Source organism: Chanos chanos, chromosome 9, assembly GCF_902362185.1.
Source record: "Chanos chanos chromosome 9, fChaCha1.1, whole genome shotgun sequence".
Taxonomy (NCBI): domain Eukaryota; kingdom Metazoa; phylum Chordata; class Actinopteri; order Gonorynchiformes; family Chanidae; genus Chanos; species Chanos chanos.
Genome location: NC_044503.1, coordinates 16,626,190 through 16,652,793, shown reverse-complemented (window position 1 = coordinate 16,652,793; position 26,604 = coordinate 16,626,190). Strand labels below are relative to the sequence as shown.

General features: G+C 40.6%; 2 protein-coding genes across 5 annotated transcripts; one reads left to right on the top strand and one right to left on the bottom strand.

Annotated features, from left to right (window-relative positions):
• Positions 1-126: 126 nt before the first annotated feature.
• Positions 127-6,685, top strand: csf1b (colony stimulating factor 1b (macrophage)). Its single transcript, XM_030785260.1, has 7 exons — positions 127-138; positions 3,169-3,282; positions 4,487-4,549; positions 4,896-5,066; positions 5,626-5,812; positions 6,335-6,471; positions 6,680-6,685. Exons 2-7 carry the CDS (start codon positions 3,214-3,216, stop codon positions 6,683-6,685), a joined length of 633 nt encoding a protein of 210 aa, XP_030641120.1. The 5' UTR covers positions 127-138; positions 3,169-3,213.
• Positions 6,686-14,114: 7,429 nt separating this feature from the next.
• On the bottom strand, positions 14,115-25,877 carry rbm39b (RNA binding motif protein 39b). 4 transcript variants are annotated; one of them, XM_030783545.1, is made up of 17 exons: positions 25,555-25,877; positions 24,524-24,580; positions 23,330-24,269; positions 22,749-22,798; positions 22,301-22,492; positions 21,024-21,089; positions 20,831-20,884; positions 20,539-20,656; positions 20,180-20,332; positions 19,372-19,509; positions 19,094-19,159; positions 18,606-18,810; positions 16,975-17,061; positions 16,147-16,261; positions 15,783-15,888; positions 15,578-15,656; positions 14,115-14,982 (listed from the first exon to the last, which is right to left on the bottom strand). In XM_030783545.1, exons 3-17 carry the CDS (start codon positions 23,417-23,419, stop codon positions 14,882-14,884), a joined length of 1,620 nt encoding a protein of 539 aa, XP_030639405.1. In that variant the 5' UTR covers positions 23,420-24,269; positions 24,524-24,580; positions 25,555-25,877; the 3' UTR covers positions 14,115-14,881. The 4 variants fall into 4 exon arrangements, with proteins under 4 accessions (XP_030639405.1, XP_030639406.1, XP_030639408.1 ...); XM_030783546.1 differs by having other exon boundaries at positions 23,330-24,151; XM_030783548.1 differs by lacking the exon at positions 21,024-21,089.
• Between the last annotated feature and the right edge of the window lie 727 nt (positions 25,878-26,604).

Sequence of the window (26,604 nt, the reverse complement as noted above, 5' to 3'; positions counted from 1 at the left end):
GTGGACAACAGAGAGAGGGAGAGCACAGCCTAACCAGGCAGCTCAAATGCATCTGAGCAAGGACCCTAACCTTCTGTCTCTGAATCACTGATCCAGATGACCCCTTCCACGTCAATCCACATTTTCCACAAAACTAAGGTAAGCACCCCGGTTTAACCCATTATTTTAATACCGTATGACAATGTGTCTGTTTCCTCTTCCAAAGCCAGAGTCATGGGTACTGGGTCCTGAGGTGTGGCTGACTTTGGCATGACATGTTAGGGAAAATGTAGACGTGTAAATACATCATTTCTTTTTTAACTAAAAAGATCAAAAGATTTTTTAAAAGGCATGTTACTCGAGTAACAGATGGGTATAAATCAATGGAACCCTTTTTGGACAGATTTTGTTTCACTTAAGGTGAAATGTAGGGTTCTGTCTTGGTTCTAACTGTTCTCATCTGCTCTTGTGTGTTGAGCTAAATCATCTAGTACACATAAAATTTTTGTCTTCACATATGCTCAACAAACAGAGTATATATTTGTCTTTTGGAATAGTACAGTGAGGACTATGCCTGTGAACATGAACATCAAGCCTTGTTGAGATGTAATATCCTCTAATTTAGTTACGCTACACAGAGTGAGATTGTTAGACGGAAAAATATTCCCTGATATAGAGACTGGCGGCCAGGCAGTGTGGCATGTATCCAAGGATTACGGTGGTATCATCCAAATGACTTGATAATCTATGATTAAAGTGTTTGTGTAAAACAGATATGAAAGAAAAGAAAATGCAGAAAAGAGAAACAAACGTCAGTCTTCTTAAAATTATTGTTCTTGGAGCACTAGACCTCATTCTTGTCTCTCAGATAATAAAATTCTTTTAGGATTTCTATTTGGATGACAAAAGTGTTCGAGAGAGATTTCAGCACTGAATACACTCGCTAGATCTCAATTTGTTTAACAATAGATCCATTCTAGATCAGTGGTTCTAGATCTGTGTCGGTACCTGTCTGTAAGGGTGGGGTATTGTTTTCGTAGAAAAAATTTGAAGGTTAGATTGAGTTTATGAGGTTTGTAGACTGTAAACAAGAATAGTGCACATTACAAAATCATATAACTGAGCCATATCACACTGGACTCTATTCTGGTCTGACATCTGAGGTCAGAAAAAAAATCTGACATAAACTGATTTTTCTTGCATAAATGATTTGTACATGTTTCATAACTTCCAGTTTGAGTACTAAAATGTGACTATGAAAAAGACAAAAGTTCATGTTATGTCATAACTGTTTTTTATAGTATATGTAATACCAATAAAACTGATATATTTCTGTGCGATAACCACATTGTGACAATATTTTCACACATTGTTTTAGTGGTGTTAAAATGTCCTCCAGATAACAGTCCCCGCTGTCCCTGTGGTGAAATCATCACTTCAAAGTATTGTTTCTTTTTCTGTCTCAGTTTAACAGCCTGAAACATCTGTTAAATGCTTTCTTTCTTTTTTTCCAATAAGCCCGTTCTGATCTGCTCACTTAATTGACTTAATGACATGGTGTGAGCCTAAAGATATCAGGCAGTCAAGTTCATCACAGCCAGCCCCAAAATACTGCTCATTCTTCTTTAAATAGATAAATGTACATGAATGTAAAGAAGAGCAATATTGTAAGTGAGACTGGATGTTGAATTCACGTTTCTGAACCATCCAGGATATAACATGAGAACAAAAAGTTTCTTCCAGTTTCTTATGAAGAACAGGCACACACAGCCAAAGTATGAGAAAAAAACCTCTACATTTGCTTTACGTTCACGGAAAAACAGTAAAACATTCCAGCTTTTGCTCAGTTCAACATTTGGCTTTTTCAGAAGGATACTTTCATGAACTTCTCCCCCTCATTTGTGACATAGCTTGTAAACTGCATGTATGTGATGTGTAGTCACACAGAATTATCCCCAAAATTTTCCAAGAGGTCCTTGTCCAAAACCCTTAGGTGCACCATATTCAGGGGTCAGTGGTGTTTCTCATGCTGGGTTTGGACAATATTAAAACCATCAGTATTTCAAAATGTAGAACTGCTGTTCTACATTCTGAAAGGTGTTAAAGGTCAGAGGTAACTGAAATGCAGTCATAAGTGTCTAAGCGTGTTTTTGGATAATGAAATTTCTGAGGGGAAATCATTGGCTTGAGGGTTACTGTCCACTGTTTGAATGTCATGTTCATCACAACATCTTCTAACACTTTCAGTTCATCTCTGGATTTTGTTTGTCAAAGAAAAGAGCAGAAACAGTGATGATACAGTAAAACAGAAAAAGATGGTCAGGGAATAGACCTTTGGTGTGGAGGACCTTACTGAAACATCGACATTGTACAACATCCAGATTGCTTGTAAACAGAAGTGGCTGGATGCCAGGTGTTGGCACTGCGAATTTGGCTGGCACAGATGGTAGGAATTCTCCGTCTCCGTTTCTGCGAGACACTCTCTATCCAAACCCAGACCCAGGAGAAAAATCATTTTCAGTGGAATGGATTAACATGACTGATTCATGCAAGAGTATTTTTCTCACTATTATTTCATTCAAATTTATTCACCTCAAACTTATTGAAATTGTTTTATAGATATAATATTCAGTATTTTTTCTGACACGACTATGAATAATGGTCTGCGGACAGCAGCTCCTGACAAAGCTGACCATGAATTTGGCGGAAGGTGGTGGTAGTCTTGCCTCCATGTTCTCTTGGGACAAATGATTTATTCATGCACAATTATATGGTGCCTTAGTTTGACCGACACTGTAAAATGGCTTTTTACTGTTTTCTTTTTTTGGGTCTTTATGGTGATTGCACTCAAACCACATAATAACCAGAATGAAGTGTCATTTTAAATTGTCACCTTTTGCATCTTGATCAAAGCAAAGTATAGATTAATTGTTTGGTGACAGTGTAGCAGATATATTTACTGAGGGCATTGTGTGTGTGTTTGTGTGTGTGTGTGTGTGTGTGTGTGTGTGTGTGTGTGTGTGTGTGTGTTTTATGAGTGTGTGCAGTTTACAAGTATGGCATATGTTGATTTGTTGCCTGTAAGCTCTGTTTCCGGCGGAATGTTTGCACATGTTTGTGCAGGGAGTGGGTAGCAGGGTAAGGGTAAGAGACTGGTTGTGAATTGAAATATGTTCTCTTTGTCACCAGGTGAAGGCTGTGTGTGTTCTCATTCTCCTGTGCATTCCCCTCGCCATGATGGACATTCCTGGACCCTGTAAACATTCTGTAACCAAAGACCACCTATTGCAGATAAGACATCTGGTGATCAAATAAAAAAATAAATACATTTTTACCACACCATTAGCATGCATCATCATTTTGGACCGCACACACACTAAATCACTGCAAACAGACCGATGACCAAACAACTCCTACATAGATAGACCTCTCAATTTCCCATCAAGCTCTGCCAAAACACAGTGGGATCGTGTCACACTGTTGTCTCCCCGTTCTCCAGTTGAAGCATTCGCCGCTTTGTGTTACTGGTCTACTAATTGTTGGCCTGATCAGTTAATTATTCAGTCATGCCTTTCACCTGTCTTGTGTTTGTTTACCCTAGTGTTCTCTACCTATATACACCCTTATATTCAAGGTGCCGATCAGTGTAAAGCTGCTTCGAGACAGTGTTTGATTGTAAAATACACTAAACAAATAAACTCAGAATAGAAACCCTTATATTTCATAGTACCACTGCAACGTCTTGACTCTGATCCTGTTAAGAGCAAACTAAGACCTGTCTTTCCGTGAGTTTATCAGAGTTTCATTCCGGGTCTTCGTGATCTGTTAGGCCCTAGCACCCTGCTCTTTTGTTCCAGTGTTTAAACCTTTTAACCTCCAGTCTGATAAGATAAAACCTGACTGATTTGCACATGCATCCAGCTTCCTGTTAACTCCTGACAGTTTGTGTGGAATTCTGAAGGTCAGCGTGTCCACTGTAACCTGTGTGCAGGTTACGGCACAGACTGACCGGCAGACGAGGATCAGGAAGAATGATAGGCTTGTCATCTTTAGCAGGGCACGACAGACAGAAAGTTGTCCTTTCTCAGATTTTATCAGCAAATGTATCGCTTTCCACCCAGTGAGGTATGCCCCTCAGGACCTCACACGTCCTCTTAAAGAATAACACTGAGGTGTTATGTCCAGATGTCTTAGCTATAAATCACACGTATACTGACATTCTAATGCCTCCTTACATCAGTGGAGTGCCTACGCAATGGGATGTCCCTCTACACACATGAGTACAAAATACTCATTCCACGCCCATGACTTTAATTTACTGGTCCAAACTAATGTCGAAAATAGTTACAAGTATACACAGATACAAAAAAATCCCCACAGATATAGATAAAAACATAATACATAAAATAAACAGACATACCATTGAATATAAAACTCTAACATGATTAACATGTTGTTCAGGGTTTAAGGTATTTGTCAGTCCTAATTTGTTTTTGTTGTTTTACAGATCAGTAACCAGCTCCAGAAGGGATGCTCAATAACCTATGCCTTTATTGAACGGAGAAATTTGGTAAGATTATATTTTACAATTACTTCAGTCTGAGATCACAGGATATGAAACATGTTATTCAGGAACTGCAAAAAAAAGTCAGTGGTTCAATACTTTAGTGAGTACTGGTGCTGTCTAGCTGCCCGTAACTGAAGGTTTTTTCATCTATTTCACAACCTCTCATGTGTCACTGAGTGATGAAAGGGAAATGTAACGTGGAAGAATGCTTATTACTCTGGCTCAGACACAAAGACATTCAAATCAAATGCAGCTGGGCATCACAGAGAATCTCTAACCCTGTCTGCCCCTTTGTCTCTCTCCCTCTTTCTCTTTTGCTCCCCCCCCCCCCCCCCTCCTCCTCTCTCAGAGTGATGTGTGTTATGTGAAGGCAGCTTTGCCCCATGTGCTGGAGCTGCTCCAGGTTCAGTTTCAGTATGCTAGGGGTTCAGACAGTGCTCTGATGGTGCTGTCTCTGCAGAGGTTAATTCTCAACATCTACTCCCAGCACTGTGTGCCTGACCTCAATGAGGAACTGGAGGTGTGTATTTATGGCTGGTTTTATGTGTGTGCGTATGTGAGTGTGTGTGTGTGTGTGTGTGTGTGTGTGTGTGTGTGTGTGTGTGTAAGAGAGAGAGAGAGACAGACAGACAGGCACACAGACAGAGGGAACTAGTTGTTAAGAGTTCATATTAGTGCCAGAGACTGCTCAACAATAAACAAATAAACAAATATGCACATACACACATACATACATAAATTTGATTGTGTAGGTGTGTTCCTGTATTAATCTGTGCAGAATTCTTTATCATTGCATATTATGGAGCAGCATTATTTTGTTGTATGGGAAATACAGTGACTGTGCAAAACATGAGTGTAAGTATTAAGATAACTTTAATCATCTTTAATCATCATTTTTACACTTTAACTGTAATAACTTTAATCATCACCCTACCTTCCACCATAACCGCAAATGCCACAGAGGAAAACTCTGATGGCCAACGATGAAACCTGCATCCAAGGCCTTTTGGTGTGTTGCGTGAAAAAACAGCTATCTTCCCATTCTGCAGGGATTAGTCTCATTCTCTCCCTCCCTGCAGGAAGACCCTGTTGCATTTGAGAGACAGTACGTGAGTTCTCCAGTGCGAGCGCTGCGGAGAGTAGAGGAAGTGCTGTCTCTCTATCTACAACTCATCACACAAACACACACTCCATTGGACTGGAACTGCGAGAAAGAATACAGCAGTCAAACTCCTGGCGTCCCAACACACAGACCCAGCAGCACAGGTATACAGACACACGCGCACACACACACACACACACACACACACACACGCATGCACACTCTCACTTTCTGTGCTAGATTTTGGGGACTGACCATTGATTTCTGTTATACCAAAACTAAAGAGTAACAGCCTAACCCTAACCAAGAAATACTTTCACGCTTTAATTTAACCAATAACAAAAACAGCTTTTATCTAAAAAAGGGCACCTATGTATTCTTGCATGTGGGAACTATGATTTTGACCCCAGTTTGACCAGTACATGCACACACACACACACACACACAGTCTCACATATTCACACATACTCTCTCACACACCTAACAGAAATAAGTTGTTTGGCAGATCTCAGCCTAACTCTGACAGAAACAATCATTACGTTGACCATCGCTATAAGAGAACAGATTATCGTAATGCAGCTTTACATTCACATCTGGTCATTTGGCAGCCGCCGCTCTGTGAGAAGAAGCTTTCTTAACAGTGCCTTCAGTGTACTTCACACCGCTTTCCCACATGTCTCTGACAGAGCAGGCAGCAGGGCTGCTAGGACAGGACCCTCAGAGAGCGCCCAGTGAGAAGGCCTACAGGCTGGGTCTGATCATTCTGGCCGTCTGTGGAGCCCTGTTCCTCATCATTATTGTTCTCTGCTTTCTAGAGAGGAAGGTAAGGCTGCCATTCCTCCATCCTTTTGTGGGATCCCACAGTTTTTTTTTTGTGGATTTGCCACGTCCATTTTTTTTTTTTTCGTGATATGAAAGAATCAAAAGAGTCCAGAAGGAATTATGCAATGTAAATTATCATAATGTCTCAGGGTCATGTTCTGGAATTAAGCTCTTTTTCTTCCGTGACAAATTGAGGTTTATGTCTTCAGGCGTAAATCTATGATTTATGTGAAAGTTTTTGCGTGATATGAGAAACAGTCGATTCAAAGAAATCCTTATGATTCCTTGGCAAGATCAGATGCATTGTACTGACATAAGATTATTCAAGCGTGATGCCTTTTGCTGTGCAGTCTGTGACTCATTTTTCTGATGTGTAACATATGTATAAATACATCTTACTTACATTTCTCCCAGAGAACATTTGTGTCTACTTTTTTTTTACACTTAGATACGCAAAAATAGATAATTCAATAATAACCACTGATGTTTCAAGCTGATACTCAAGCTGATACTAAGTTCTGTCTCTTTTATGAGAATGTAAAAATAAATAAATAAATAAACTGCTGGTGATGAGCATCGAAAAACTGAAGTTTCTGTTTACATACTGTCATCAAGTTTTTCCAAGTGTATACTAAGTAAAGATGTTATTCGCTGATTCTCTGCAGAAACTGCTTGACCAGTTGAACCGGTCCAGAATGAGCTTAGACTGGAGGTAGGTCCATGTTACAGAAAAAAAAAGAATAGAAAAGACAGGGTGGTACAAAGATGATTAATTTGACATCTAATACATATAACTGACAACTTTTGCATGTTAGCTCTAAACTAAACTTTCACAGTTCTCTCCCTCACAGATTAAACACAGAGAGTGAGCCCAGTGAGGTGCCAGAGCAATCCAGTCTTTCATCAGGTGACTTTTTATCTGTTTCGGTCCGGGTTCGAGTTTAGACTCGTGTTTTGGGGGCAGGGAGGTTGTACCCCACCTCTTACTGGTAAACTGGGGGGACATAGCCTTAGTCTCCACACATGCTGTGTTTCCATGGAGACCCTTGTCCTCACACGGGCAGGTGAGAAGTCACAGTGGCTGACTTTGCGTACACCAGAGGATGTATGCACTGGTCCTCACCCTGGCACAGGGGGTTCTACAAGGGCAAACATGAGTGCACAGCAACTGAGTTAGAAAAGCAGGGGGAAAGAATTTAAGAAAAGTCCCCTACAAGTTTGTGTGGCTGCCCTGAAAGGACTGTCTGTAAGTCTTCTTTAGTTGTGATAAAGACTTACAGAAAGGCTAATCAAACACATAAATACACAAACCGAGTCAATGAATCAATCAATCAGTCAATCATTCAATCAGTAAACAAATGCAAAAATGAATTATTCTATGTATAAACAGAGACAAATCAAAATATGTTAAACAATGAAAATATACATTTGTAAACCAATACATTCATGTATGTGTATATTCCTTGTTTGTTAAAACGAGTTTGTAAATTCTGAGAAGTGAAGACAATCTAGAGCATTTATATGTTTACATTGAGCATGTTTTTGTACTTTTATTTTAATTACAGCACACTTTTCAATTGTTTGTTCTTTGCGCTTTGTTTGGACCATTTTCACAGTTACTTATTTATTCATACATTCATTCATTTACAAATGATTAAGCGTTAGCTGCATGTTTCTGTGTTCATTAATTCTATCTGTAATTCTTTATTTTGATAGAAAAAACTTCCATATCCAAGAAGTGAATGATCATTAGGGCCAAAGGCTGCTGTTGCCTTAGTGTATTAATCTTATTTGAGAGTCAGTTGGTGGGCCAGGGCTCTCTGAGAGAGCCATGTGTTCTGAAAACACCCAACAGAAAAGAACTGCTGCATTTTAAATTTTATTTTTCATCATTTCTGTGGAAGATTCTCTGAAGAGTTTTCGTTGACGGCACACTCTGCCCTCACAAACAATAAGCCTCCAAAATTTCATTTTAATTTGTTTTATTTATTCATTTTATATAGAGGAACAAACACTTGACAATTATTCAAAAACATTCACAAATTAAGCCAGGAAAACATTGAAATAAAAACCCAAGAGAGGTTTTTTATTATTATAATTATTTCAGCTGTCCTGACCACAAACAATCTGTCATGATTTGTCATATTCCTACTTTTTCAAACAAAAACTTAGCAAGTCAACTTACTCCTTTTTAAAGCTCATTTCAGTCAAAGAGAAGTGTTTATTGGACAGCTTCCTGTTTCACTGCATTGGGAGATGAATATGAGATGACAGCTTCCTGTTTTACTGCATAGGGAGATGAATATGAGATGACAGCTTCCTGTTTTACTGCATTGGGAGATGAATATGAGATGACAGCTTCCTGTTTCACTGCATTGGGAGATGAATATGAGATGACAGTTTCCTGTTTCACTGCATGGGGAGATGAATATGAGATGACAGCTTCTTGTTTCACTGCATTGGGAGATGAATATGAGATGACAGCTTCCTGTTTCACTGCATTGGGAGATGAATATGAGATGACAGCTTCCTGTTTCACTGCATTGGGAGATGAATATGAGATGACAGCTTCCTGTTTCACTGCACTGGGAGATGAATATGAGATGACAGCTTCCTGTTTCACTGCACTGGGAGATGAATATGAGATGACAGCTTCCTGTCTCAGTGCATTGGGAGATGAATATGAGATGACAGCTTCCTGTTTCACTGCATGGGGAGATGAATATGAGATTAAATTAAGAAATGGAAACAGGGAGAGGAATGTAAGGAGAGTGATGAGAACTACTTGTCAAAGTCCAGGGTTCATTAGTTAAATTAGCAACTGAAAACTTCTGCAACCAAAGTAAACCTAACTGGTAGATCATGCATGTGCATCTTATCCCAAAATACACTGAGGCAGATGATAGCAAGCCCAGGATCCAACAAAATAAAATCCTTCATTGTCATGCCAGCCATATACACAGTACACAGTGGGAAGAAATTTGCCCTCTGCATTTGACCCATCCTATACACACACACACTAGGAGCAGTGAGCAGTGAGCACACACACACTAGGAGCAGTGAGCAGCCACAGTGCAGCGCAAGGATCACAGCTGCAGATTTTCAAAACTTGGTAGATTCTCAGGGACACAAAAATCTCTCCACACACTTCCAATAGGCTTTTTTGGCAAGTATGTCCAAAAAAAGTCCTCTGCTGAGGTCAAACAACAAAACTTGAGTCTCGAGTTTGCTTAACAACAATAGAAGTTTGTTTGGAAGAGTCTGTGATCAGATGAGACCAAGAGAGAACTTTTCTGGGCAGCCACACCAGAAATGAGTTGGACATTTCATGTTGGAAAAAAACATCCCTACCCACAATGAAGCGTAGAAGTGCCTCTTTGGTACCAAATGATTGTCTTATGTCAGCTGGGATTTTGGATTTTGGAGTTTTATAAAGGTCCACTGGGATCATGAATTTAGACAAGATACCAAAATGTTCTGGGTTAAAAAACTTGGTTCTTTCCAGAATTTTGAACTCAAAGTTGAAACCGCAGATGGATCTCTGACAAACAAAAATGGTTAAGTGACCACAGTGTCTAACATTAACCATCAGTCTACAGGCGTAAGGCTGCCTGGAGTTGTTCTTTGGGCTGAACCAAAGAGGACAAAACACAATGTTCAGACCAAAGATCCCTGAAGACTCAGCATAAAACAATGATCAATGATCTCCCATACATTAAAGTGTAGTATGAATCCATGGTCTTATCCTTACAGAGAGTGGGTACAGCACATGAGAGATTTGGAGATTTGGTGTTATTTTGCTTCTTTGCTCCATATCTTTTTCAGAGTAGACTCTTTCCCTTTGTTTTTGTTTTTTTAAATGTCAAGCTAATAATTATAACATGTTGATTCTCCATTCACAGACCAAGTCTAGTCCCAGCCTTAATACGGAGCCTGAATCTCAAGTCACCTGATCCCTGCTGGTCTTCTTCTGGATCCGCATGGATTCTCAGAGAGACTGCACTATTCCTCTGGATTTGACACAGGCTCACACATGGGCATTTGATGACTCTCATTTCTCAACAACAAGCAGTGCAATGGCAGGATATTTTGGCAAATGGACACTGTGAATATGTAAATAAACACCAAGTACACATATCTATTTATGATCTTCAATGGAATATCAAAACGTGATATTATTTTTAGTATCTCTGCTATCAAGAGGGACACGTCCAGCAATCTGGATACCTCTGGAACTGTATGTGTTCAAAGCAACCCATAGAGGTATCAGTGTTTGTGGAAAAGAGAACTGTCACAGTATTTCTCATGTGTTTTTTCAAATGTGAGAAATTCACAAGACAACACAGTTTATCTTCAATATTAATACCTTGCTAACTGAGGAGAACTACTCCAGATCCTCTCTTCAATATCTTGCAGGTTAAATGGTTTTGGAGATAATCTTAATGTTACAAAAAGGGGGGGGGGGCATTGCTTGTCACCAATTCGCCAATCGCTAAACTGTGACTCTGGATATAACCATTCAGTGCATTGTTAAGAAACAAATTAAAACTATTTAATGCATGTTTTGTACCATGGCATTTAGACTCCAAATTACACATGTTAAATGAGGAGTGAATTACATGCCTCTCCACTGTCTCTTCTCCTCATCTTCAGAACTGTGGACATGAAGACTGGATGAGATTTTTTTGTTTTTCTTTTAGATGCTGCAAGCTCTAAGCAACTCACTGGGACATTTTCATGTTCATTTGTTATAAATGCCACTCCATTTAATAACGACAAGAATTCTCTCTTTAGCCTAGTTTTCCTGAAGCAGGCCCAGCCTAAACCTGAATCCAGTTCATATTCACTGAGTGTTCTCCACTGAAAATCCTTTCCACTCTTGGTCTGGACTTAATGTCTGACAAAAAATCTTAACAGTTAACCATTCAGTTCCTGCACTGGACTGTTTATTATACACACACTCCCATTATTTTTTGATGAGCTTGTTTGGATATGTAATTGGGAATGTGCAGAGCTGATGTGTTGAATCCAGTGTGAATGTGGAGTTCAGTGGAGTACAGCTGCCAAGTTAGAACAGGACTCTACCAATCCAGTTTAGCAATGAGAAATCACTTTACAATCTGATTAAGCCAGTACACTTTTACAGTCACAACATTTCTTGTTTTCACAGACATTTATTTCCTATTTCACGCACGTCTTTTAAAATGTAACCAAGTACCAGCAATATCATTGTACTTATTTTAAGTAATTGTTCTGATAACTAACATATTTCTCACACAAAATAATTTGGGCAGCACTTCTCCTAGGTGACCAGACCTGTTTTTTGGGGGGGAGACATATTGGCTTGATCTGCCTTAGGAAAAGCACCTCTGAGATCTATTGAGATATTTGATTCATTATTTCATGACATTTTTGTAAGTTGTAAGTTCAGTAAAGTTACAATTTTTCAATAAATAAACAATAAACCATAAAGCTTTTGTGAGATGACAACAGCTAGCCAAAACACGAACCACAAGTTTCCGCTTAAGAGGCTCATGTGTGGTCTGTTGTTAGGCAGAATTTTTTTCTTTTCTTTTCTTTTTTATTTTTTAGATAGAAATCTCATTGGTTTTGGACAGAAACAACTTTTTTTAAGGGTGAAATTCAATACAGATGTTCTAATTACTTGCACCCGTTAAAAGAAAAACACCAACTATGACTGGTGCTCAAGGAATATAGCGTACTGTCACAAACTGTTACTCGGAATAGGCTCTAGCCGAAAATCTTTTTTTGTCTATCTGCGGTCGAGTGTGAATGCTTATAAATGCCTAACTCCAATCAGCAGTGTGTGGAGCCAGTGACCTGGCGTTGGTAACGTGAACCCATTCCAGATGCCCATAAGATTCCCCTCCCTCTTACTTTTGTTTTCCACTAGATCTTAAGCCTTGGCAACCGATGGTATAATCCATTTCATCTTAGCCGTAGCACTTCTATACAAACCTCACATGGTTATCGTCACTCCAGATCCTCCTGTGCTTCAAAAAAACAAACAAACATGGAAAACACTCTTTCACTCACTTGCAAATTTTAATGACCACACCATCAGCTCAACTTCGCTGCTTTCTTACAACTGCTTGATATGTGCTTAAGTTGCTACTTACGCAGCTGCGGCACTGCTAATCACCAACGCAGGCAATAAAGAGAGAGGGTGAGGAGTTTTGGCTCAAGTGCGAAAGCATGTCACGCAAACCATGGTTTCTCTCTCTCTTCCCTCCTTGCTTAGTACACTTTAAAGCGATTTTCTGATCTAAGGAACGGGGTCTGGTTAATATTAGTGTCAGCTGGGAGTTCAAGAAAAAAGATGGCTTTGACATCCTGTTCCGACATGATTTAGAGGAAAAACATGGGAACTGTCTCCGAGTATTTTCCAGGTCTGCCAACGCTGAATCCGAAGGTGTGAAAAAGAAAAGAGAAAACGTAGACGGATCAGCTCAACCAAAGACAGAATCATCTCACTCATGAGAAATTTACAACAAGGATTTTTCCCTAAGAGTATTACTTTGTGATATTTTTTGTGTGTAGATCGCTGTACCCTCAAAGTCTCAACAGCCCGAAAACCCGCTATTCTGTTCTTTACTTAATAGCGTTGATTCTGCAGCGCCCTCTGCTGGGCATTTGTGGATGTGTGCGCACACACGCGTATTAAACCTGGGTTTGTGACACAGGGATGACAGTATAGGTAAAAACTTAGAGACATTTCCACTTCCTGTTTTGATTAACAATGGTCAGACAGAAAGTTGTTGGGAGGCTACATGTTGTTGCATCGCGTGTTTTTTAACACATCTAACTTACCATGAAAGATCACAGAATGCATAAAATCAATTTAAACCGGCTGCAGCAAGAGACAGCTGTTCTACATTTGGCATAAATGAATAAATAAAATAAATGAATAAATATTCATGAATTACAAAAAAAAAAAAAAGTTCAGTTGTACAGGAGCCATTCTTAATGCTACTGTCTGCATCATATTCATACTATTCATAATTCCCACTGTCTCAGATAAAAATATCTAGAACCATCTTTTGACTTTTTCTTTCCTCAGAAAATGGAAGAATTTCTCTAGTTCACAGATGACAGTTAACTTGAGCATTTTATGGAATGAGGTTTGGAGTAATACTGTGCAACTTTGTCATACAGTGATGGTTACCATTTGTCACTGGATAAACAGCTCAAAATAAATGGATTTGGTGAGAGGAACTGCAGGAAGGGAGAAAAATAAGTTTGACCATTGTCTAATGAGAAATACACTCATTTCTCTCTATAAAGTGTATTAGGTCGTTATGCTGTCTTCACTGAAGACTAAATGTTGACAAAAACTGTGTCGCATCTGGATCTGATACTTTAGTACAGCTGGATTTATCCAAGGAATGTATCACTTGATTTCCCTCAAACAATTTCTCGGCAGTTTTTTTTATTCGGCACAGCATTTTTCATTACATGTAATCCAACTCAAGCCTCTTTAGCCATTTTTCCAAGTAGAGAGAGACAGGGTAGCAGTCCTGGGCTGCAGGAGTGATGGCACCACAGCACAAAATAAAAAACAGCAAGACATTCATTAAACATTTGTCAAATGTGCCAAAGAAACTGAATTGACAACAAATTTGCTTCTTTTCAAAGTAACTTTAATCAAGAGTTTCTTTACAAAATCAAATTACATCTTGATTACAAAAAGTTATAAATGCAAAATGGTTGGTGGCAACTGAGTAGCTCCTGTAGAAAGTGGAAACAAAACAACTCAAGTTCTTTCCTTTTTTTTTGGTGAGGGTGGGGGTCTGGATGCTTCTAACGCAAAGCTCAAATGGACAAAACTGCAGAAGTCTAGAAGTCACAACACGATGTCTAACGTTCAGAAGATGAGAGAATCAAAGCTGCAGCTATTTCCTTTCACTTGACATGTTCAAACACACTATGTGAGGATGAACCGAACAAAGGAAATTAAGGGGGAAAAAGAGAGAGAAACTGAGGCCTTGCTTCTGATGAAAGTCAAAACTTTAAAAACACTGAAATCTCCTTCAAAACCGGTTGGAGGACTAAGTCTGATCCCAGGGGAGAAATGTGTTCATGTGTGTATGTGTGTGTGTGTGTGTGTGTGTTCGTGCAGGTTTTTCCAGCTTTCATAACCTGCACAGCACACAGACTTATTACAAGTCTTGTCTGAGAACTTATTAAATAACGGCCTGAAAATCGGTACAAAGCCCAAGACTGAGTGGACTCAGTGCTGGAGTAGAGAACTGAAGCTGGAGCATAGGCCAGGTGTGTCGGCAAAAAACATCTGCCAAACTACGTACACTCCCAGGCCAAGCCAGACGAGCAACTGACTGAGCGGAAGGGTGGGGCCGTACAGTGGGAGGCCAAGTCAGATATGGATGAGATCATCGACGCGTGGGCTTGAGTAGCTGTGTGGCTGTGACTGAGTCTGGGAACAGGTTGTGATAGGTCGGGAGGGGCACGTAGGCAGCTGTGATCATTTTACCTGCAGAGACAACACAAAATAACACGGTTAATGAGGGAACACCTGGGTACACACACATCCACCTGACAAACACACACACATGTCCACACAAAAGAAACAAACTCAAAACATAAAGAGGAACTGAATGATGGTTCCAGTATGCACACGCTCGTACATGTTCTTCCTGAGAACTGAAGGGAACTGAAGAAATGCCAAAATCTTTGTCTGTAATTCCATTATGGGCTTCTTTCTGACAGTCACATTCTGTTGTCCTCCTATTCGAATATTACAGAGGCATTTGGCTATGGCCTCTTTTCTCGTTTAAACAGGCTTTGGAAGAAAGTTCTCTAGTGCTAGTATGCGTGAAGGTCAAACACAGTCAAGTCCGTCAGAATGACAACACTAAAAACAAGAGCATGAGACCACAGCTGTCACGTGTTCAAAACAAATCAGAGCCTATCAAGTCCTCCAACTGTTTAAATACCAGCGGATGAACTAGTGAGAGCATGGCTACACTCCAGCCTCTGTTCATTACCATCATCCGTGTTCTCTGTTCTTTTTCCTCCAACAGCCTATGGGCTCAGCGAAAATGGTCAGCAAACATATTTTTTCTCACCTGCAAACCATCGTCCATGTAAAGCATTCACAGCAGCCATGGCTGTGGGGATAGTTGGGCATTTGACATAGACGTTACCCTACAAAGACAACAGCGTCACTCAACACAAATCAATAATACTGTAAAACATACAGACAAGCACCAAAGAGCCATGAACGGATGAAATAGAACTGCAACATGTTGGAAAAGTTAGACAGGCTCTTACCTGTGGTGAGTTTTTGTCGACGTATATGTGAACAATGCCCCCATGTTTGTTGCATTCCTCGATTACATCATCTTGGATCTCCGTGTCCCAGCCTGGCTCATTCTCCCTGACAAACAGAATTTGTTGTTCTAATTTTATTTTTGTTTTTCCCTCAAGCTCACCAAACAGAACCATAAAAATATAGCAAAACGTACACTTAAACATGGACCTGTTACAGGATATCTCCTTCCATTTAACTGAGGTCACTGTTCCACAAAAACAACTGCCATCTGTATGGTTCTGCATATATATACACACTAAATGAGCTGTGCACAATGCAGGCTGGCAGAAAACATGCACAAACTTTAATGTGAATTAGACTCACGACTGTGGGTTGAACATGTTGGAGAGCTGGAGACAGTGTGTGGCCAGTGGTTGGGTGGGAAGGTTCAGTGCTTGATTCATCCCAGGGTTCAGGGTCAAGGCGGGCGTGGCTGCAGCTGAACAAAAGCAGACAATCTTCATTACTATCAGTGTTCTCAACCAAATTAACAAGAGAAGCCACATTAGGAACAACATGAAAGTGCAAATACAGAGCAAATCCTGGTCTTCAGTTGCCTTCCCTACAGCCAAACAGTCCCAAAGTAAAGGGCTGTTTGTATCCAAAGCACATGACACATGCTGTGTAGCCAGGACCATGGGATGAGGAAGGTAGAGACACTGGTCAGTAAAGATAAGCCAACTCCAGAGGAACGAGACCCAAAAAAGAGGATAAGCCCACAAAAAACAAACCACACACTGAACGGGCACAAAGAGACCAGGTAACTTTTTTCCCCCACCGCTGAGCAATGAAAAAGTTTGAAATTGCCCAGGCTAAAAACATCATCCTAAGTCTCTGTGCACTCTGATGGTTTGAGAAAAACTATTAGCTGTAAGCATAAAAGGAGCAGGGTAAATTGTGCTGTCGAGTGTATTTCACCTTCAGACAGCCGTATGGACCTGGACAGTATATTCACCTGCAGGTCGGACACTTCAAATACAATAGGCCATCGGTAGGGCTTGTTAATGGGAGGGAGATGAACCATAGCCGTTTAAAAAAACAAACAGATATGTCTACGGGTTGAGGGTCAAACACAGTGGTATCAATGCTGTGTTTCACAGTTAACACAAGGCACATGTGTTTGAGTGGTTCAAAGGGACTTGGAGGACAAACCTGTGACAGCTGCCAGGTTCCCAAATGGAATAGAGCCACTCATTTGCAAAGCCTGCTGGGCTGCAGGAGGAATCTGCAAACCTGTACCTGTCAAACACAAACACAACGTTATACACAGCGTTTTAATTGAGATATCAAACACAAACATAATGTTCTCAATAAAACCCTGTGTCTGTCATACACAAACACAATGTTATCTCAATAAAACCATGTATCGGTCAACCACAAACACAACATTATCTCAGTTAAAATCCTGTGTATGTCAAATACAAACACAATTTTCTCAATAAAACCCAGTGTATGTCAAACACAAAGAAAATGTTCTCTCAATTAAAAACCTGCGTATGTCAAACACAAACACAGCATTATCTCAGTTAAAACCTGTGTCTGTCAAACACAATGTTATTTCAATACAAAGGCAACATTTCATACAACAGTTACCTGTAATCATTTTTCTGAATCAATGAAGAGGAAAACTGATTGCATTCAGTATTGACTGAGTACAAGAATTTTATGGCAAAACTGACATTTCCTGCAAATGGCACTTGCACAGACGATGGAAAATGTTCTGCAGTTAGCCAAACATGTTGTCAACCGACAAGTCATGGCACTGTGAGCAATGCTCTGAATTAGTGCTGTGGAGTTGGAAGCAATTATTGTGTTACTGAAGTCGGAGTCGGTAAAAATGTACTGACTCCAAATCTGACTAAATGTACCCCCCAAAATTAGAGGTGCAATACAGGTTTAGGCTTATATATATATATATATATATATATATATATATATATATATATATATATTCGCTGGATGTCGACCCCCAAAATAACGTTTTATTTTTGGGCCTAAGCTAGACCTGCAGACTCGTAAGCTTATAATTTAGGCCTAGGCTAGGTAGCAGTCAATAAATAGTCCCGTTTCATATAAGATCATAAATGTTGTTTTACTTACTGTATCCTGTTATATGATAGGATATTTTATTATACAACTAATAAGATGGTCAGAATTTAAACGTAAACAAACAAAACATTAGTGTGTAGTTTACTTTTTACTGCTGTGTGCTTTCAGTCAATATAGTAAATATGATCAGTCTAATTACAAACAGAGGATTCAGAGTTGGTGGTACCATAAATTGAGGAGTCGGAGGCGAAGGTTTTGTGTACCGACTCTACAGCCTTGCTCAGAATGAAAACCCATGAATGCCCATCAATGCAGGCAGATAACACAATGGTAATGGGCTGTCCTAGCCTACAATGCTTCAACACAAATGACCTTAAACAACCTTTTCTGTATCAAAGGACAAGCCAGTGCAACTCAATCACCTACATGTGGTTTCTTACATGGCGGGCCTTGAATAAAATGAGTGTTGCCATGGCGAGATGTAGCTCAGTTTTCTAGAGTGTCACAAAGAGATTCCTGTCTGGACAACTGTGTAGTCCAACATTAGTCCTACAATAATCACACACTATTCTCTTTATACGTTTGCAGTTTCTATATGAAAACTGATGGTAATTTAACTGAATTTGTTCTACAGAAGCAGTTAAGAAGCTTTATTTAAAGACAAATTAAGTGGATGCTCCATTAGGAGACTGTGAGGTGGAGACGTGGAGGTCTGGTGAGTGACAGTGACGTACCCTCTGCCAGCCGTGCCATGAGCTGTAGCCGGCCCGTGGTGCCCAGGTCAATGCCAGTCCGCTCCAGCTCATCGTTGTCCAGGAACGAGCTGGCCGTTGAGGCGTCTGTTCGTTCTGTTACATGACCCACCTTCATCGGCCGCCCGGCAAGCTCAAACCCGTTCAGCTGCTCCAGAGCCTTCTTCGCACACTCAGCATCTGCAAACTACACAACACACATATGGACATGCGTCTATTCATTAGAAGGGCACGTTTGCTATTTCATAGATTTCACACTGATTTCACAATCTGTTACACTTCCTAAAAAATACGTAACACACATAAAACTGGACCACTTTAAGATTTTCTACATTTGAATTGTGTAAGTCAGAATCGGCCCCAACACATGTAGAGTTTGGATGGACTGTGCAGAGGTATGGGCTCTGTGACTGAAAGTTCTGGGACAAATATTTTAATATATTTTTAAGTTTTTATATTGAGTGACTCACTGATATGAAGCCGTAGCCTTTAGATCTTCCAGTTTCACTGTCCATCATGAGCTGTATACTCTCGATCTACATGAGAGATAGAGACACAAACACAGTGTAAGAGATTCAGGTAAACCCCAGTATCTCCCTCACTGCAGAGTGTGAATGAAGGTACAGAAGTGGAGTGTGAGGTGTGTGAGTGTGACTGAAGGTACAGAAGTGGAGTGTGAGGTGTGTGAGTGCAAATGAAGGTACAGAAGTGCAGTGTGAGGTGTATGAGAAGTGTGTAAGCATCTCACCCTGCCGAATGGCTCAAAGATGCCCCTCAGCATGTCCTCTGTGATGTTAAAGTGAAGAGAGCCCACATACAGACGCATAGGCCCTGAGCTGCCCTTCTGCAGGTTATTGGCCAACGCAGCCGCTCTGTTCTTCTCCGCCTACACACACACACACTAGCTTTAATAAGAGGAGTCACAAATGTGGCCTAGAAAATCTTCAAGGAACATGAAACAGGGCTGCTCAACAAGCAGAAAATATGCAATATTTTGCAATACACTTGTTGGACATTGCCATGGTGGTCTGAGATATGACAAGATTTTTACTGAAAAATCTTCATGTAATTCCTCATAGTTATATAAGTGACAGCACAGGTTTGCTTGGTTCCCCATTTTGTAGCCACATCTACATGGGATTTTGTACGAATCTTGTATTTGTGAACAGTGATCTTTCTTATAGCCGACCTGCACTTCCCCTCTTTGGTACCAAATCTCCTGCTGCTGTGCCACTTACAGGGATTAAAGCAAAAAAAAAAAAAATCTTCTGACTGAAAATGTGAGTGAAGATGTGACGGAATCTGACAGAAGATGTGGGTGGTTGCAAAAGGATTGCTTTTCTCTCGTCCGTCAGAGTGGTGAGATTGCAGCTTGCTCCTTTTTGAACCACAGCTTCTTAGTCATTCTTTCGTCACAAACTTTAACTTTGATTGCAATTTTGACTAACTTTGTTCGTATCTGAACTATTTCTATTGTTTGCTGGACATAAAGACTCTCGTTATTAACTCTCTCTGTTATTAACCCACAGAAATGAAGCAGGTGAAGAGTTTCTGACCTGTGACGCTTGGACAATGATAGGCACTCCCAGCAGCCTCTGTCCTGTCAACCCAATGGCCAGAGGAACAGAATTCACATCCACGAACTCAACGTAGGCAATGCCCTTTGACCTCCTCGAGTTCCTGTCCGATATCATCCGCACATCGCGCACCTATGGCAACACACAAAACCAAAAGCCACCTCAAATCTGTTCATGCTGAATCTTAACTAAACTCAGCCCAAAAGCAACTCCTCAATGCTGCAAGGGGGATCAAGTGTCATAATCATAGTAAAAAAAATAAATTAAAAAAAATAAAAATAAAACTCCACAGAGCTGAACACTGTCTGCGTGAGGAGCTTTAGAGAGAAGGAGCATACTTTTCCCACGGCGGAGAAGAAATCCTCCAGGTCTCTGGGTCGGATTCGGGCAGCTAACTGCATGCAGAACACGGTGCGAGCGTCTCTCTCCTCTGGACTGATGTTATCTATGGGTTGCCTGCCAAACACAATACAAAACAGCTACAGTTTTCACAACATTCACTTTGTACAACTCAACACCATGCAAAACTCAAGATAAACACAGTATCTTATTAATGTTTTTTCAAACAAATTCAAAGTCCTTTTAAAAAAATCTGCGTATTTTTCCAAACTTTGAATTATGAGGTCTTACCGGACAGGGCTTTTGTCTTTCCTGAAGGGACTTCGGCTTCGGGAGCGTCTGCCACTGTGACACACACACACACACACACATAAGTCAGTCAGTGCATGTTCAATACCAGCTTGTATATGTGTATAATCTTATAATGCAGATATTCAAAAAGGACGCATGACCCACACGAGAGGGAGAATTAGATCATAAAAACCTTAGCTTAGTGGCATGTGGTGGGCCAGTCTTCCCTCCAGGACCACCGTTAAATTTCGGCCCCAAGCTAGGGTACAAAACAAGGGTTGTCTCAGTGTTAGAGACGAGCTATGAAGCTGCAGCAGCTGTGACACAGGGGTGCTGCATACTGGTGCAGGAGGGCTAAGTCTCTCTTTAGTCAACTGAACCCGCCTAAAGAATCCACATGCTGGAGCTGAGCCAATCAGGGGGCTCAGAGTCATGCAAGGGCAGGGCTGTCCACAGAGCTTTGCTGTAGGGCATCGTTTCTCAAACTCTGGGCTGCGGACTGGCACCGGGGCATGGGGGGACACTGTCAGGACCCTGCCCCCTTGACCGAACTTCTTGCTTTGAAAATAGCAAAAACAGTAACTGCCAGTCCGCAGAGCCCTGCCACTGCGCCAGTCAAATTATGCTAGGTGCTTCTGTCACTCGCTAAGTGAAAATATCAACATTTTATTCAAGATTCCACAATGTTAAGCGTTCCCGTGAACTTGCTTAAAATGCTACTATCTTCACCTGACGAGTGACAGAAGCGCAGCGGGGGGTTTAGCTGACTGGAAGTTTCCAGTCGCAGACCGGCCCGTTGTAGTTTGCGAAGAGCTGCTATAGGGGATTGCCCTCTAGGACCAGGGTGGAGCAGGCCTGGTTGTACAGGTCAAACATGCTCAACACTAGCACCTTCAAAGCTAAATTCAGCAGTGAACCAAACACCATAATCCTATTACCTTCCCCGAATTATTTTAAAGTCTTTGTTTGAGACAAGAGACGACTTGGAGAGCCTATACAAGAAAAAAAGATGTCTCTGTCCGAGCAATTAATCAACTGGGTGTTTTGCATTTCAACTGCATCTTATTTGTAGCCAATATCTCAATACCAGCAGTAAAGGAGGGAAAAAAACATGACAAAGCAAACAAACAAAAAACCCCCACATAACAAGTGATTGGTTACCCCGATTACATGGTCACCCTTTCCTGTTTTTCCCCAGAGGTGTAAGTCCGGGCTAAGGAACTAATTAGGCCAATTTGAAAGGCACCTGGGGGCATGTGTGCCCTCTGTGTTAATCAGAGACTAAGCTGATTTGAACAACCCAACCGGGAAACTAATAAAGAGCTAAACCTGATCTGATCAGGGAGGGATTAAAAACCAAAAACAAAACACCTGTCTGCTTATCCTGACAGGCCTGTGCCTCATTCAGACAGAAATACCAACACAGGACGAGAAATACACAGAGGAAATACAGTGAGAGTTCAGACATACAAGGGACTCCTACGTCCTCGGTACCGTCCGGCCCGTTCTCGGCTGTGCGAACGTCTCCTATCTCTGCTACGGGACCGTTTGCGCTCACGACTCCTGCTCTTGCGACGGTCGCGGCTCTTCTTGCGGTCCCTGCTCCTGCTCCTTCGACGCTCCAGACTCCTGCTGCGGCTCCTGCTCCGGCTTCGCTTTTTCCTGTTAAAACGCCCATCAAAACACGGTTAAAAATCCCAGGCCGTCCTACACACAAAACAGAACCCTCTACAAATTCAGACTAATTGGGTTATCGATACAAAATCACAAGAGGAAAATGAGACAAACTCATTTCAGTCTGTAACACCCTTATCAACTTGGGAGCGTGAACCAAATGGTTAGGAGCAATTATATGAAGAAAACATGCCAAAGTTAAGTGAAAACCCTGGTGTTATGGCAAGCAAGGTGAATTACTCACTTCTTACTCCGTTCCTCATGGCCATTTGCACTAGAGGACTTCGTGTCATCCTAAGCAGGGTCGATAGAAGAACATCGTGAGGACGGAGAGGACAAATAGCAAGTCGTCAGGGGGATGGGGGGAAAGGGAACAAGAGAAAATACAGAATATATTCTTTTAGAAAAAATAAGGGAAAATACACACAAATATCTCTGCTTTTGTGGACAAACTTTTAAAAGAGGGGTCCTTGTTTCCTTTTTTTGTTCCTTTTCTACTCCTCCACAGTCCTTCCCTCCTACTGCTTTTCTTTCCTTTTCTTAGCTTTAAGTGTGTCGTGTCTCAATAAAAAAAAGGAAGTCCTGCCCAACATCATTTCAATGTCAATACCAAAAAAAGGAGGTCATTCCCTTCTCCCCAGTACGTTTTTTGGCATGCTACAGAAGGCCATATTTTCTGGTCAGATGAGCAGGCCCTGGTCTGCAAGGAGTATTCCCCTCCCTCCCCCCTTATGGATGTCTAGCCTAAAGCTGACAGTGGCCTTGCTAATCGCTGGGTTCTCTAAAAGGGGTCCAGTGGAGGCAGTGATTCCATGAGATCTTCACCCATTTTCGCTGTTGGACTGTGAGAGCTGGATGGCATCTCTGTCTCACATCTCGTCCTGAAGCAAACAGGGATTTAGACGGCTTAGTCATATCGGTCCCCCCAAAAAAGACATGGCATCAAAAGAAAGCCAAATGCTACTGTAAAACCTCATTGCCTAGGATTTCTTTCTTTTTTTCTTGTGTGCCAGTTGAATGGATATGATCCATATTAGGCATGTTTTATTTTTTCTTCAATTAAATAATGTCTATGTTTGAAAGGGAGATTATACACAGCAAATAGTAAAACTTATGGAAATCATTAAGTTTGTGACAGACATGTCTAATGAGGTTTTTTTTTTCATAAATGCACATAATGGTAATAAACTGTATTAAGAAAATGAGCTTGTTGCCGTATTTCTAGTGTTAAAGGGCATGCAAAAAACAAGATGCTGACTTTTACGAATTGGAGACCATCACAAAAGACTTGGGGAGAGAGACAGTATTCATATTTTAAAAGGTACTGTCGGCAAAGTTGAGATTTCTTTCCTTTTTTTTTTTTTATCTCCATAGTTTGTCAAGACAGTAGTGTAGAATCACATTAAGGGGAAAAAATCGGTTACATGTATAAGATTAAGTCACAGAGTTGTATGTGATTATAGTTATGCGAATGAATGGTTAGCAAAACAGAAACACACCCAAGTTGAATGTTGAGCATGTCAGTAGAAAAAATGTGAATACTGTCTCTGCTTCGTGTCAGATTATGCGCTGGTTCATCCAGTGGCATTCACCTTGTTGTGACCGAACAGGTGATAGGATGTTCTAAGATGAGGGTCTTTTTTTTACCTAAGGGATCACAGGTACATCAATACATTGCGCAATTACTACCTTACTTTTTTTCACAGTTCACACTGGAATCAAAGGTGTATTCAGGGGAGTAGAGGTGAGATATCATTAGGCAAGTCTACAAAGAGAGATAGATGGGCATTTATTCATAACTCAGGCTGAAGCATCACCACCATACAACAATCTCTCTCTCAAACACACACACACACAGTCAGTCAGTCTTATGCTATGAAACACTCGGCTTTAGATCAGCCAGAGCATAACAAACAGGTGTCATTAAATGTGAAGTAGTGCATGTGAGGTCGCTGACAGAGCAAAAAAAAAAAAAAGTAATGAAAATCAAATAATTAAAATAATAAATAATTGACCCACCTTCTTGTAAGGAGCTTCCAGCATAGCCTCAATATCAAGATCATCTGCCATGATGCCCTGAGAGATACAAAACAGGAAACGGGGTTACATACACAACATTCATTCTTCATGACCCCGTGAAGCCTCACAGTACTAATCGACCATACACACGAGTTTGACAGCAAAGATATAACATGATGTCTTGACACTCAAAAATACACAAGGTGAGAACACAGAAAATTACCTACATATTGTTATCGTCTGATGAAATTTATAAGAGGAAATAAGATAACATGGACTCAGGAACTAGCACTCTGGTAGCACTTAAGCTAATACTGCGAACATGCTTAGTTACCAGACGCAGAAAGCAGCAATGTTACTCTGATCTTACACATGCCTTCATTAAAACCAACGTTCTAATGCTGCCCCAAAGGCTGCCGCTCAAAACACGTACGTACAAAGGTCAAAATATGTACAAGTTACGAACTGAATTCGAACTTTTTCGGACCAACAAGTTGAGGAAAGCCGAAAAACTAATCTACACTGAACTGTTTCCACAAACAAGTGGGTTAAATGTTACGTTTAAATTGCTAGCTAAAGTTTACAGTTAGCATTTAATAAGAGCCTACGATCCACGCGCAAGTATATATACGAGCCCTTGCAAGATTATACAGCTAATCAGCATTACTCAATTAAAGTGCCTCATAACCAAAGTTGGCCCTTGACCACGTATTAACTTACAACCTATACCGTAACAGGAAAGACTGGGCTTCTGCTGACCAAGCCTTCACTTTAGCTTTCTGTGCGTTACTGGCTATGGTATAAACTCAGCTTGCGATGTGACAGGATTCGCTTTCATTACTCTCGTGCTCTGCTCAGGCTCTCTTGCAATCCTAACCGAGAGCCGTTAGGGAACAGAGAGAATGGCTAAAAGAGCTAGCCGGAAAGCACCATTGTATGGTTAATGTTCATTCCGCAAGCCAAATCTCTAGCCTGCTTGGTAACTATCTCCCATCCATTATGTGCTATGGTTGATTATGGAAGTGCATTACCTGTTTCAGACCGGCGTCTTTCTTTAATTTGCGTTGTGTGGAATACGCTTTCGTGGGAAACTGACTTCGTGTTTTGTGGCAGTCAACTAGCTAGCTTGATACGCCTCGGGTAGCTTGTAGAACCAAACTTGACCTCCGACAGCCAGCTAGGTACTTTATACTCCCTGGTGACCTCAGGAAACGCAGATAAATGTCAGTCTCTAGTCTCTTCTTATATTCTCATAAACACACTACTTAAGTACTAGATAATGGTAGTTATTTATTTGCAAAGTTTGGTCGACAACAATCGACAAATACGTTATTTTAAGTTCTCCCTCATGTAAACTTCCTGTGTGCCTCCTAAAATGGCGCTCGCGTACAGTGTACATGGGGTTTCCCTATCAAGAGCGCAAGGATATTTGCTTTGTGTTTACCGAGGAACGAATTAGTGCCGCCTATCGTTCTGGAGATTACACTGAATAACGAAGGTGTTTCGCGTTCTTGATAGAAACGTGCTATATGTTTCATAGGAAATGATTATGCTCTGATACTTGCTAAAACTGATGAAAGGTTTTATTTTTCTGAGACTCTTTCAGCTTCATCAGTGTCATTGCAATGTTATACATATGAACCGGTAACACCCATTTTACTTGCCAATCTTGCCAATTCCTGTTCAGATTGATTATACTTGGGTAATGGCACAACGACTGAATGATGCTTATAAGCATAAGTTATAACAATTTACGTTTTGATAAACCTTTAGTCTCAAACTACATTTTAATCCTACAAACGTGGACAAAGCATAGATCAGAGATTATGTTGCTGATTAAAAGGTTTCATGGTAAAAAAAAAAACAACAACAAAAAAACATGATGATGACTGAGATGAGATAATGGACATACGGTATTAAAATAGACCCTTGCAATAACACTGAAGATGATTCTGAATCAAAAGCTACAGGTTGTTGTATTCTTAAATGTGAGCAGTTTGATTTTAGCTATTGATGTAAAAGTCAAAGAATGTGGCATGATCTGGTGGCAGACTGACTGAATAAAAAATTGTACAAAAAAA

Excerpts from the sequence above, each read along its gene's own strand:
- csf1b (XM_030785260.1), top strand. The coding sequence starts at position 3,214 with ATGATGGACATTCCTGGACCCTGTAAACATTCTGTAACCAAAGACCAC. Across the intron at positions 5,067-5,625 it reads ACCTCAATGAGGAACTGGAG|GAAGACCCTGTTGCATTTGA; the intron begins GTGTGTATTTAT and ends CCCTCCCTGCAG. Across the intron at positions 5,813-6,334 it reads ACACAGACCCAGCAGCACAG|AGCAGGCAGCAGGGCTGCTA; the intron begins GTATACAGACAC and ends TGTCTCTGACAG.
- rbm39b (XM_030783545.1), bottom strand. The coding sequence starts at position 23,419 with ATGACTAAGCCGTCTAAATCCCTGTTTGCTTCAGGACGAGATGTGAGA. Across the intron at positions 22,799-23,329 it reads CAGTCCAACAGCGAAAATGG|GATGACACGAAGTCCTCTAG; the intron begins GTGAAGATCTCA and ends GACCCTGCTTAG. Across the intron at positions 19,510-20,179 it reads TCATTGTCCAAGCGTCACAG|GCGGAGAAGAACAGAGCGGC; the intron begins GTCAGAAACTCT and ends GTGTGTGTGTAG.